The sequence below is a fragment of the Leucoraja erinacea genome, chromosome 6, assembly GCF_028641065.1.
Source record: "Leucoraja erinacea ecotype New England chromosome 6, Leri_hhj_1, whole genome shotgun sequence".
Taxonomy (NCBI): Eukaryota; Metazoa; Chordata; class Chondrichthyes; order Rajiformes; family Rajidae; genus Leucoraja; species Leucoraja erinaceus.
Window position 1 is genome coordinate 6630701 of NC_073382.1, and position 12380 is coordinate 6643080.

The 12380-nt window shown below is 46.1% G+C and overlaps 1 protein-coding gene across 5 annotated transcripts in view; it reads left to right on the forward strand.

Moving 5' to 3' along the window:
- atp10a (ATPase phospholipid transporting 10A) overlaps positions 1–12380 on the forward strand; it is a 448633-nt gene that overhangs the window by 411087 nt on the left and 25166 nt on the right. For all 5 annotated transcript variants that reach the window (XM_055636515.1, XM_055636513.1, XM_055636517.1 and 2 more), the window contains 2 exons: positions 6851–7181; positions 11173–11249. In XM_055636515.1, coding sequence (XP_055492490.1) covers positions 6851–7181; positions 11173–11249 — 408 coding nt within the window. The remainder of the gene's footprint in view (positions 1–6850; positions 7182–11172; positions 11250–12380) is intronic.

Genomic DNA, 12380 nt, shown 5'->3' on the forward strand with positions numbered 1-12380 from the left:
ATTAGGGGACCAAAACTGTACACAATACTCCAGGTCTCACCAGGGCTCTCTACAATGCAGAAGGACCTCTTTGCTCCTATATTCGATTCCTCTTGTTATAAAGGCCAACATGCCATTCGCTTTCTTCACTGCTGTACCTGCATGCTTACTTTCATAGACTGATGAACAAGGACCCCCAGATCTCGTTGTTCTTCCCCTTTTCCCAACTTGACGCCATTTAGATAGTAATCTGCCTTCCGATTTTTGCCACCAAAGTGGATAACCTCACATTTATCCGCATTAAACTACATCTGCCATGCATCTGCCCACTCCCCCAACCTGTCCAAGTCACCCTGCATTCTCATAACATCCTCATCACAGTTCACACTGCCACCCAGCTTTGTGTCATCTGCAAATTTGCTAATGTTACTTTGAATCCCTTCATCCAAATCATTGATGTATATTGTAAATAGCTGCAGTCTCAGCATCGAACCTTGCGGTACCCCACTAGTCACTGCCTGCCATTCTGAAAGGGACCAGTTAATCCCTACTCTTTGTTTCCTGTCTGCCAACTACTTCTCTATCCATGTCAGCACTCTACCCTTCTCCAGCATTTTTGTCTACCTTCGATTTTCCAGCATTTTCAGTTCCTTCTTAAACATCCATGGAGGGAAATGGACAGACGGTGTTTCAAAAAGGGGCTCTGTTTAGTTTGGTTTGGTATAGAGATACTGCACAGCGTGTAAACAGGCCTTTCGTCCCACCGAGACCATGCTGACCAGTGATGCCCTGCACACTACCACTATCCTACACGCACTTGGGACAATTTGCAATTTTTACCAAAGCCAATTAACCTACAAACCTGTACGGCTTTGGAGAGTGGGAGGAAACCGGAGCACCCGGAGAAAACCCATGCAGGTCACGGGGAGAACGTACAAACTCCGTACAGACAACAGTGAGCGGCCACTGGCGCTGTGAGGCAGCAACTCTACCGCTGCGCCACCGTGCCTTCCTCTGCCTCAGACTGATGGGGCAGAGGGCAGGTAGCTGGTTAAGGGTGGCGAGGAAAAGGGGTGGGACATGAGTTAGCAGGTGTTCAATAGATTCATCTGAGATGGGGCTGGTTGGTAGTTGGGTGGAGATAGTACTCAAAGCCAGTGGCGATCAGTGGGAAAGGCAAAGGGTGTAGATGGTGGAATTTGATAAGGAAATCAGGGGAGTGAAGTGCCAAACCAGAGGAGGGAGGGTTTAGAGAACCAATAATTTTCCTTCTACAGAGGGTAAAATAGGTCATCCTGAGTATGTAATTTTTTTTAATGGATTTTTGGTGCTGCAGGTTTTTTTTTTTTTTTTGCACATCCCTAACAACTCTTGACATGAATTGCGAGACCTTGGTCTCATCACTCATGCTCTGGAATTACACTTGATTCCAGAGCAGGTAGGAGTAGTAGGTTCCTGGGTGGTATTTCCGAGTTGAATATTACAACGGCCCGGTACAATCAGGCAGCACAGTGGCACCACAGTAGACTTACTACCTGACAGCACCAGAGACCAAACTTCAATCCCGACTACAGGCGCTGGCTGTGCGGAGTTTGTACATTCTCCTTGTGACCGGGTGGGTTTTTCTCCGGGTGCTCCGGTTTCCTCCCATATTCCAAAGACGTGCAGGTTTGCGGCTGAATTAGCCTCTGTAAATTGTCCCTGGTGTGTAGAATAGTACTAGCGTGCGGGGATCGCTGGTCGGCGTGGACTCTGTGCCGAAGGGTCTGTTTCCACGCTGTATCATTTCTGTATTTTTCACACACAGAGTGGTGAACCTGTGCAATTCTCTGCCACAGAAGGTAGTTGAGGCTGGTTCATTGGCTATATTTAAGAGGGAGTTAGATGTGGCCCTTGTGGCTAAAGGGATCAGGGGGTATGGAGAGAAGGCAGGTACAGGATACTGAGTTGGATGATCAGCCATGATCATATTGAATGGCGGTGCTGGATCGAAGGGCCGAATGGCCTACTCCTGCACCTATTTTCTATGTTTCTATGTTTCTATCTCTAAACTAAATGTTTTGCAACCAGTTTTCTAACCCAGATTTATCGTATTCATCGTGTCTAAATTATTTGGTTGATGTGGAAGTGGAACTCTTTGGCATCAGTGCAGGCCTCTGGGTTGCTCATCCAGTAATTGATTAGATGTTTGAGATAATCAGGAGTCAATGGGCCAGATCATGCCACGGGCTAGCAAGTGGCTGAGAAGACACCAACCATCTCGCTACAGCCTGCACATCAGCCTGCTCCAGCTTTAATTACAAAGACGCAGAAGGATGCCACTCAGCCCATCTGGTCCAGGCTATATTTCAGCAGACTAATCCCTTTGCTCGCATTTCACCCAGAGTTGTGAATCTGTGAAATTCTCTGCCGCAGAAGGCAGTGGAGGCCAATTCACTGGATGTTTTGAAGGGAGAGTTAGATTTAGCTCTTGGGGCTAAAGGAATCGAGGGATTTGGGGAGAAAGCAGGAACGGGGTACTGATTTTAGATGATCAGCCATGATCATATTGAATAGTGGTGCTGGATCAAAGGACCGATGGCCTACTCCTGAACCTATTTTTCTATGTTCTATGTTTCTATTTCGCACTCCTTATTATCTCTCTACCCTGCAACTTATTCTAACACAAAAGACCCGTTGATTACCTTTCGATCGTTTTTGCCCACAGTAAGGGCTAAGTTACAGTTTACTATCTACTTCTCTGCGAGATGTGAGGAAGCTGAAGCACCTGGCAGATACATGGGGTGGTCTACACAGGCAGCACCCGAGGTCAGGATCGAACCCAGGTCCCTGGAGCCATGAAGCAGCAGTACTAAGTGCTGTGCCACCATGTCTCTGACCTCGTGCTCTGTTTCAGTTTCAGTTTGGTCTGTTGTCATGTGTACCGAGGTACAGTGAAAAGCTTTTGTTGCGTGCCAACCAGTCAGCGGTAAGACAATGCATGATTACAATCGAGCCATGTACTGTGTCTTGGATAACCATTGATTCCAGGGGCATTCCTTCACTGATTGAGCCAAAGGAATGGTTATGCCGTGTATATTTGCCTATTCATTTCAATAGGTTTGCCAACTTTCATTAGAGTGGTACATGATATTTTTTTATGCATTATTGTTTTAATGCTTCAAGAGAATGTCGTAATTCTATTGAAGCATTGAATGTATTGTCTTTTAATTGTTTTTTCAACCATGTTGATAGATTCTTGATACATAAGGAAATGAAATAGAGGGGAGAGAGGATTGTGGAGATCAGGTTACAAGCAGGTCACCCAAGATTTTATCAAATGCCAGCGAAAGGATGGATAGAAACATAGAAACATAGAAAATAAGTGCAGGAGGAGGCCATTCGGCCCTTCGAGCCAGCACCGCCATTTATTGTAATCATGGCTGATCGTCCCCCATCAATAACCCGTGCCTGCCTTCTCCCCATATCCCTTGACTCCACTAGCCCCTAGAGCTCTATCTAACTCTCTCTTAAATCCATCCAGTGATTTGGCCTCCACTGCCCTCTGTGGCAGGGAATTCCATAAATTCACAACTCTCTGGGTGAAAAAGTTTTTTTTTACCTCAGTCTTAAATGCCCCCCCCCCCCGTTATTCTAAGACTGTGGCCCCCTGTTCTGGACTCGCCCAACATTTGGACATTTTTCCTGCATCCAGCTAGAAGTTGTCCAGTCCTGTTATAATTTTATGTTTCTACAAGATACCCCCTCATTCTTCTAAACTCCAGTGAATACAAGCCTAGTCTTTTCAATTTCTTGCTCATTTGACAGTCTCGCCATCCCTGGGATCAATCTTGTGAATCTACGCTGCACTGCCTCAATCACAAGGATGTCCTTTCTCAAACTAGGAGACCAGAACTGTACACAATACTCCAGATGTGGTCTTACCAGAGCCATATACAACTGCAGAAGAACCTGTTTACTCCTCTGCTGAAATCCTCTTGTTATGAAGGCCAACATTCCATTAGCTTTCTTCACTGCCTGCTGTACCTGCATGCCAACTTTCAGTGACCGGTGTACAAGGACACCCAGGTCTCGCTGTACCTCTCCCTTACCTAACCTAACCCCATTGAGATAATAATCTGCCCCCTTGTTTGTGCCGCCAAAGTGGATAACCTCGCATTTATCTATATTATACTGCATCTGCCACGCATCTGCCCACTCACTCAACCTGTCCAGGTCAACCAGCAACCTCCTAACATCCTCTTCACAGTTCACACTGCCACCCAGCTTTGTGTCATCTGCAAACTTGCTAGTGTTGCTCCTAATTCCTTCTTCCAAATCATTAATATATATGGTAAACAGTTGTGGCCCCAACACCGAGCCTTGTGACACTCCACTCGCCACTGCCTGACATTCTGAAAAAGGACCCGTTTATTCCTACTCTTTGCTTCCTGTCTGCCAACCACTTTTCTATCCATGTTAACACCCTACCCCCAATAATACCATGTGCTTTAATTTTAGTCACCAGTCTCCCGTGCGGGACCTTATCAAAGGCTTTCTGAAAGTCTAGATACACATCCACTGGCTCCTCTTCATCCATTTTACTTGTCACATCCTCAAAAAATTCCAGAAGATTAGTCAAGCATGATTTCTCTTTCATAAATCCATGCTGACTTAGACTAATCATTTTACTGCTATCCAAATGCCCCATTATTACCTCTTTAATAATTGACTCCAGCATCTTTTCCACCACCGGTCAGACTAACAGGTCTGTAATGCCCCGTTTTCTCTCTCACTCCTTGCTGTTCTCCTGCTCCTTTTGTAAGTTGCTCACATTTGTCCTAGGATAGTCCTTGAAGATCGAGCTGCTCCACAGACCCAGAGCGCGACACAAGATTGGTGGGGAGGGAAATCGATTAGATCCTGGTTTCACTTTGTATTCGGGGTCAAGTTATGAAGAACGATCGTATGGAACTCCACTGGCATAAACAATTAAAATAATCCTGAACTTATGGCTGAAACTAACAGGAGGTACAAAGCATGCAGGAAGGAACTGCAGATGCAGGTTTACACCGAAGATAGACACAAAATGTGGTGTAACTCAGCGGGTCAGGCAGCATCTCTGGAGAAAAGGAATGTGCTGTTTCGGGTCGAGACCCTTCTTTACTCAAATAGGTATCGACCCCGAAAAGTCACCTTTTCTCCAGAGATGCTGCCTGACCCGTTGAGTTACTCCAGAATTTTGTGTCTATGTACTATGTTTACATTACAATTAAAATGCAGACTACTTGTGCGAGAAACTTCAGGATAAGCATTCAACTAAGAAAACCAAGCCCAAAGCCAAAGTATTATCTAACTATCCAACTGATATTCCATCTTATGCTATGTAAGTACAATAAATAACTGCATGCAAAAAACAGCTAGTTACATGTTAACTAGCTCTTAAAAAAACTAATTGTGTAGATGCAAGTATATCATTGGGGTTATCATGTGGGAACCTCCCTTCACTGGTGTTTTGTTGATGTTTAGACAAGAGTCAAGTCATGAGCCCCTCGGGCTACATCAAAACGATAGCAGGCAGCCTAGGAAGCCTAACCTCCTTACGCAAACCGCACGTCAAAAAACTTGCCGTGATATTTGAAGTTTGACAAACAAGTCAATGCTGTGGTAAAAGCTAGCATCTTCCCGCATCGCACGATGGCTAAAATCAAACCATTCCTCCAATTCGACGACTTTGAAAAGATTGTCCACACATTCATCTCCTCCCGCCTTGATTACTTCAACTCCCTATACACTGGCATCAGCCGATCATCCCAGTCCTGCCTGCAATTGGTCCATAACGCCGCAGTGAGACTTCTGACGGGTACCCGTAAAAGGGACCACATCACCCCGATTCTGGCCTCTCACCACTGGCTCCCAGTGCGGTACGTAATCATTTTCAAGCTCCCCCTATATGTATACAAAGCCCCCACCTATATCAAAAATCTGCTAACCCATCATTCTACCTCCAGGTCCCTCAGGTCGGCCGACTTGGGGTTACTTACTATCCCGTGGTCCAGGTTTAAGCTCAGGGGCGACTGCGCTTTTGCGGTTGCAGCACCTAGACTGTGGAACAGCATCCCTCTCATCATCAGAACATACCCCCTCCATCCACTCCTTTAAGTCTAGACTTAAAACCTATTTCTTCTCACAAGCGTTTCTTGAGGTCCTCTGAGGGAGCGCTGTATGTATGTATCTATGTTTGTATTGTTGATCTATGTACCACTGTATGTAGCATGTTAGTACCTGGACTAATGTAAAGCACTTTGGTCAACGAGAGGTGTTTTTAAATGTGTTATAGAAATAAAATTGACTTGACTTGACTTGACTTGAAGAGTGTTTTATTGTCATGTGTCCCAGATAGAACAATGGAATTCTTACTTGCTGCAGCACAAAAGAATATATAATCGTAATAAATAATATAACAAAAACTCGGAAAAAAAAGAACAAACAATAACAGTGCAATAATAATAATAGTATATTGAAGTTCATAGCTTATGAAGTTGTAGTGTTCAATAGTTTCATGGCTGTAGGGAAGAAGCTGTTCCTGAACCTGGACGTTACAGTTTTCAGGCTCCTGTACCTTCTTCCCGGTGGCAGTGGTGAGATGAGTGTGTGGCCAGGATGGTGTGGGTCTTTGATGATGTTGGCTGCCTTTTTGAGGCAGCGACTACCATCCTCTATGTTTGCATGTGCTGTTGTGCTGCTGCAAGTAAGAATCTCCTTGTCCTGTTCGGGGACATATGACAATAAAACACTCTTGACTCTCTTGACTCATCTGAGGTACAAAGCAGCTGATATCATGGATGAGATTGGCCTGCTTCTAACACGTGATGAACTCCATTGTCAACAGGAGAACTGCGCGGCTCTGCTGGAGCAGTGCATAAGCCGGGTAGAATCAAAGAGTCCTCTGAACAAACGCTTGCATGCCGCTGCAAACGGCGCAGTCGACTTTGTCCCATCGAACGGGACCTCACCGAGCGCCGCCGCAATGCGACACAACTTCAGCTTGGTGGTCGATGGAAGGACGCTGACCTTTGCATTGGAGAAAACACTGGAGGACAAGTTCCTTGCACTAGCCCAAAGTTGCCGCACTGTGTTGTGCTGCCGTTCCACGCCATTGCAGAAAAGCATGGTGGTCAAACTGGTCCGGGACAGACTAAAAGTGATGACCTTAGCCATAGGTAAGCATGTTTAGTTACACTCGCAATGTTATTGAGATCACCGCACACGCGCCCTTTGCTTCTGGTTACATGTTGTCTCAAATTCCGATAGATCAAATGATAGATTTTTGGTTATTACTTGGCAGCTGGTTAGTAGGGTGGTACAGAGACACAGCTGGTAGAGCTTCTGTCTCACAGTGCCCGGGACCTGGGTTCGATCCTGGCCTCAGGTGCTGTCATTGCGGAGTTTGCACGTTTTCCCTGTGACCAGATAATATTACAGCATAGCCTATCAGATTAATCTGACTCATCGGTATCCTATCCTGCAATATCTTCATGCAACGTTAGAGTTGCAGCCTTACAGCGCCAGAGATCCAGGCTCGATCCTGACAACGGGTGCTGTCTGCATGGAGTTTGCATTTTCTCCCTGTGACCGCATGGGTTTTCTCCAGTTGCTCCAGTTTCCTCCCACATAGAAACATAGAAACATAGAAAATAGGTGGAGGAGTAGGCCATTCGACCCTTCGAGCCTGCACCGCCATTCAATTTAATCATGGCTGATCATCCAACTCAGTATCCCTTCCCTGCCTTCTCTCCATACCCCCTGATCCCTTTAGCCACAAGGGCCACATCTAACTCCCTCTTAAATATAGCCAATGAACTGCCCTCAACTACCTTCTGTGGCAGAGAATTCCACAGATTCACCACTCTCTGTATAAAAAAATGATTTTCTCATCTCGGTCCTAAAAGACTTCCCTCTTATCCTTAAACTGTGACCCCCTAGTTCTGGACTTCCCCAACATCGGGAATAATCTTCCTGCATCTAGCCTGTCCAACCCCTTAAGAATTTTGTAAGTTTCTATAAGATCCCCCCCTCAATCTTCTAAATTCTAGCGAGTACAAGCCGAGTCTATCCAGTCTTTCTTCATATGGAAGTCCTGCCATCCCAGGAATCAGCCTGGTGAACCTTCTCTGTACTCCCTTTATGGCAAGAATGTCTTTCCTCAGATTAGGAGACCAAAACTGTACATTCCAAAGAGGTGCAGGTTTGTAGGTTAATTGTCTTCAATAAATAGTCCCAAGCGTGTAGGATAGAACTAGCATACAGATGTTTGTTGGTCAACGTGAACTCTGTGGGCCGAAGGGCTTGTTTCCACGCTGTAACTAAAACTAAACAGAACTGTATGTGTAGGGAAGAACTGCAGATGCTGGTTTTTAATCGAAGGTAGACACAAAATGCTGGAGTAACTCAGCGGGGCAGGCAGCACCTCTGGAGAGAAGGAATGGGCGACATTTCTGGTTGAGACCCTTCTTCAAACTGATCAGTCTGTGGAAGGGTCTCAACCCGAAACGTCGCCCATTCCTTCTATCAATCTCAAGTTTGGTACTGCAGAAGAATTGAACTCCACTGTGTAAATTGGGTAGAGTAAATACATTAGGTGGTCCAACTCACTAAGACAGTTCCAAGCTGGACTTAGTTCATGACAGTTGGAGGGTATTGATGGGCAACATTTGATGATCCCAAAATCCCCACAACCTCTCATATGAAACAATATATTCTGAATGCCCTAACATCTTAATCTTAACATTTTGTTCCCCGCTGCACCAAAGAAATTGTTCCGATTTATTCTTTAATTTTCTAAAAGAACTTTCTTGTTATATCTCCCTTATTCTTTGCGCTCAAGGGAATATAAGCCTACACGAGATAGCCTAGCATTGAAATTAACGTTTTAGCCCCAGGTATTAATAAGGTGATGTAAATGGTAATAACCACCAGTCTATTGGGAGTAGAGTAACATTTCTGTTTATTATGCCTGCATTATTTCCAGCAGGACGTGTACTAGATCACGGACAATATCCAAACAAAGCCTGGCGCGTCCCCTTTCCCTGCTGCTGGCTGTAAATTATGGCCCAGACATAATAATCACAGGATTACGGAAGTTGGATGTGGGTTTTAAAAGCTTATGTTCTCCAGGTCCACATGGTGCTTCTTGACTCTGCAGTCTCAGTGGATGTGGAGAATCGGAATAGTTGAATTAACCCCAAGCACTCCACAAGCTGTTGCCAGATCTATAGAGCTTACCCAAGTAATCGGATGCTTAGTTATTTCTGTAGTGGAAGGCAGCGTTTAACGTTCTCTTCAATAAAAAGGACATTAAGTGCTGGAATAACTCAGAGGGTGGGGCAGCATTCCTGATACATTCTTTTGTTTCTGCATTTTCCGTTTAGTTTAGTTTAAAACTTGCCGTAGTACAGAGAAGGTTCACCAGACTGATTCCTGGGATGTCAGGACTTTCATATGAAGAAAGACTGGATAGACTCGGCTTGTACTGGTTAGAATTTAGAAAATTGAGGGGGGATCTTATAGAAACTTACAAAATTCTTAAGGGGTTGGACAGGCTAGCTGCAGGAAGATTGTTCCCGATGTTGGGGGAAGTCCAGAACAAGGGGTCACAGTTTAAGGATAAGGGGGAAATCTTTTAGGACCAAGATGAGAAAAACATTTTTCACACAGAGAGTGGTGAATCTCTGGAATTCTCTGCCACAGAAGGTAGTTGAGGCCAGTTCATTGGCTATATTTAAGAGGGAGCTAGATGTGGCCCCTGTGGCTAAAGGGATCAGGGGGTATGGAGAGAAGGCAGGTACGGGATACTGAGTTGGATGATCAGCCATGATCATATTGAATGGCAGTGCGGGCTCGAAGGGCTGAATGGCCTACTCCTGCACCTAATTTCTATGTTTCTAAAGAAAGAGCTAGGAAACCGGCCCTTTGGCCACCTGAGTCTGTGCTGACCAGCGATCCCAGTACACTAGCACTACCCCCACACACATTAGGGACAATGTACAATTTTACTGAAGCCGATTAACCTACAAACGTGGACGTCTTTGGAATGTGGGAGGTAACCAGAGCACCCGGAGAAAACCTACATGGTCACAGGGAGAACGTTCAAACTCCGCACAGACAGCACCTACAGTCAGGATCGAATCCGGGTCTCCGGCACAGTAATGGCCCTGTCCCACTTAGGAAACCTGAACGGAAACCTCTGGAGACTTTGCGCCCCACCCAAGGTTTCCGTGCGGTTCCCGGAGGTCTCTGTCAGTCTCCCTAATGGTCAATAGTGGTTTCCACTTCTTTGTTCCGGCGATTATTTCAAAAAATTCAAAACCGGCCACAACTAAAAATTGGTTGCCGTTTTAAAAATCGTTAATTTTTTAGTCGAAGCCGGTTGCGATGGTAGTTGAAGGTGGTTGCCGGAGGTTGTAGGTGGTTGTCGAAGGTTGCAGGTAGTGGAAGGTAAGACCTTCCACTACCTGCAACATAGAAGAAGTGGAAACCACTTTCGACCATTAGGGAGACTGACAAAAACCTCCTGGAACCTCCGGGAACCGCACGGAAACCTTGGGTGGGGCGCAAAGTTTCCAGAGGTTTCCGTTTAGGTTTCCTAAGTGGGACGGGGGCATAAGGCAGCAATTGTGCCGCCCAATTGTGGCTCAGTTTATGTGCTTCTGCTGCTCCGAGTTGCTTCTCTACTCAACCTGGACAATTTCCAATGGAAGAACATCAACCTTGAACACTAGCTCTGTTTTTCCCTTCACAGATGTTGCCCGACCTGTTGCGAGATTCCAGCATTTTTCTGCTGTTATTTCAGATAGCACGACTGGGGATGAAAGTGCAACATATATAACCATATAACCATATAACAATTACAGCACGGAAACAGGCCATCTCGGCCCTACAAGTCCATGCCGAACAAATTTTTTCCCCTTAGTCCCACCTGCCTGCATTCGTACCATAACCCTCCATTCCCTTCTCATCCATATGCCTATCCAATTTATTTTTAAATGATACTAATGAACCTGCCTCCACCACTTCCACTGGGAGCTCATTCCACACCGCCACCACTCTCTGCGTAAAGAAGTTTACGCAACAGATCAATACAATCCTGTAAAAGAAGCAAAGAAGCCCATTGTTTCTGTTCTTGGTTATCACTGTATTATTCATTAACTGTAGGAGACGGGGCCAATGACGTCAGCATGATCCAGGTTGCCGATGTTGGAGTGGGAATCTCTGGCCAGGAAGGAATGCAGGTAAGCAGTGCCCTCCACTTAATTTTGTCTTTAGTTTGGAATGGAATACTTTACTATCACATGTGACTAGGCACAGTGAAATTATTGACTTGCATAGCCAATGCACACAAAAAGCAGCCCTCTACGACACCGACAAAATCCCAAAGCCCGCCCTCTCTCAACCCCCCCCCCCCCAACAACGGTTCCCCCACACTTTGCCCCCATTGTCCTTTGTTCTGCCACCCTCCCCAATGATTCCTCCTCATGGCAGGCTGGGTCCTCCACTGTCCTTCCCCATTTAGAGATACAGCGTGGAAACAGGCCCTCCGACCCACCGAGTCCACGCCGACCTGCGATCCCCATACACTAGCACCATCCTACACACACTGAGGATGATTTACAATTCGCAGAAGCCAATTGAAACCTACAAGCCTGTGCGTCTTTGGGACGTGGGAGGAAACCTGAGCACCCGGAGGAAACTCATGCGGCCACAGGGAGAACGTGCAAACTCCGCACACGCAGCACCCGCAGCCAGGATCGTACCCCGCTCTCTGGCACTGCAACGCAGCAACTCTACCGCTGAGCCACTGTGTCATCTTTGCTGGGGTCTGCTCGGAAGATGCTGGGAGCATTCTATCCATTCATTTATAAGAGTGTACTATGAAAAGTTTGTAGGTTCTCAGAGCTGAACTAGGCCATTTTGGCCTGTCAAATCTACTCCACCATTCAATCATGGCTGATCTATCTTTCCTTGCATTTTCCTGCCTTCGCCCCATAAGCCATGACACCCTTAGAAATCAAGAATCTGTCGATCTCCCCCTTAAAAATATCTTTTGACTTGGCCTCCACAGCCGTCTGTGGCAATGAATTCCACAGATTCACCAAAAAAGATATTTAGGCTGGTGGCCATCCCTCAGCCCTCGGGCTCCTCCTCCTCCTTTTTCCTATTTTCTCCCCGCCCCCCCCCCCCCCCCCCCCCCCCCCCCCCCCCCCCATCAGTCTGGAGAAGGGTTTCGGCCCGAGATAGGGTTGAGGGGGAAGGGTAGGTCAGCCATGATTGAACGGTGGAGTTGACTTGATGGGCTGAGTGGCCTAATTCTGCTCATATGAACCTCTGATAATGTGGAGAGAGTTTTTAACAAATGTAGCTAA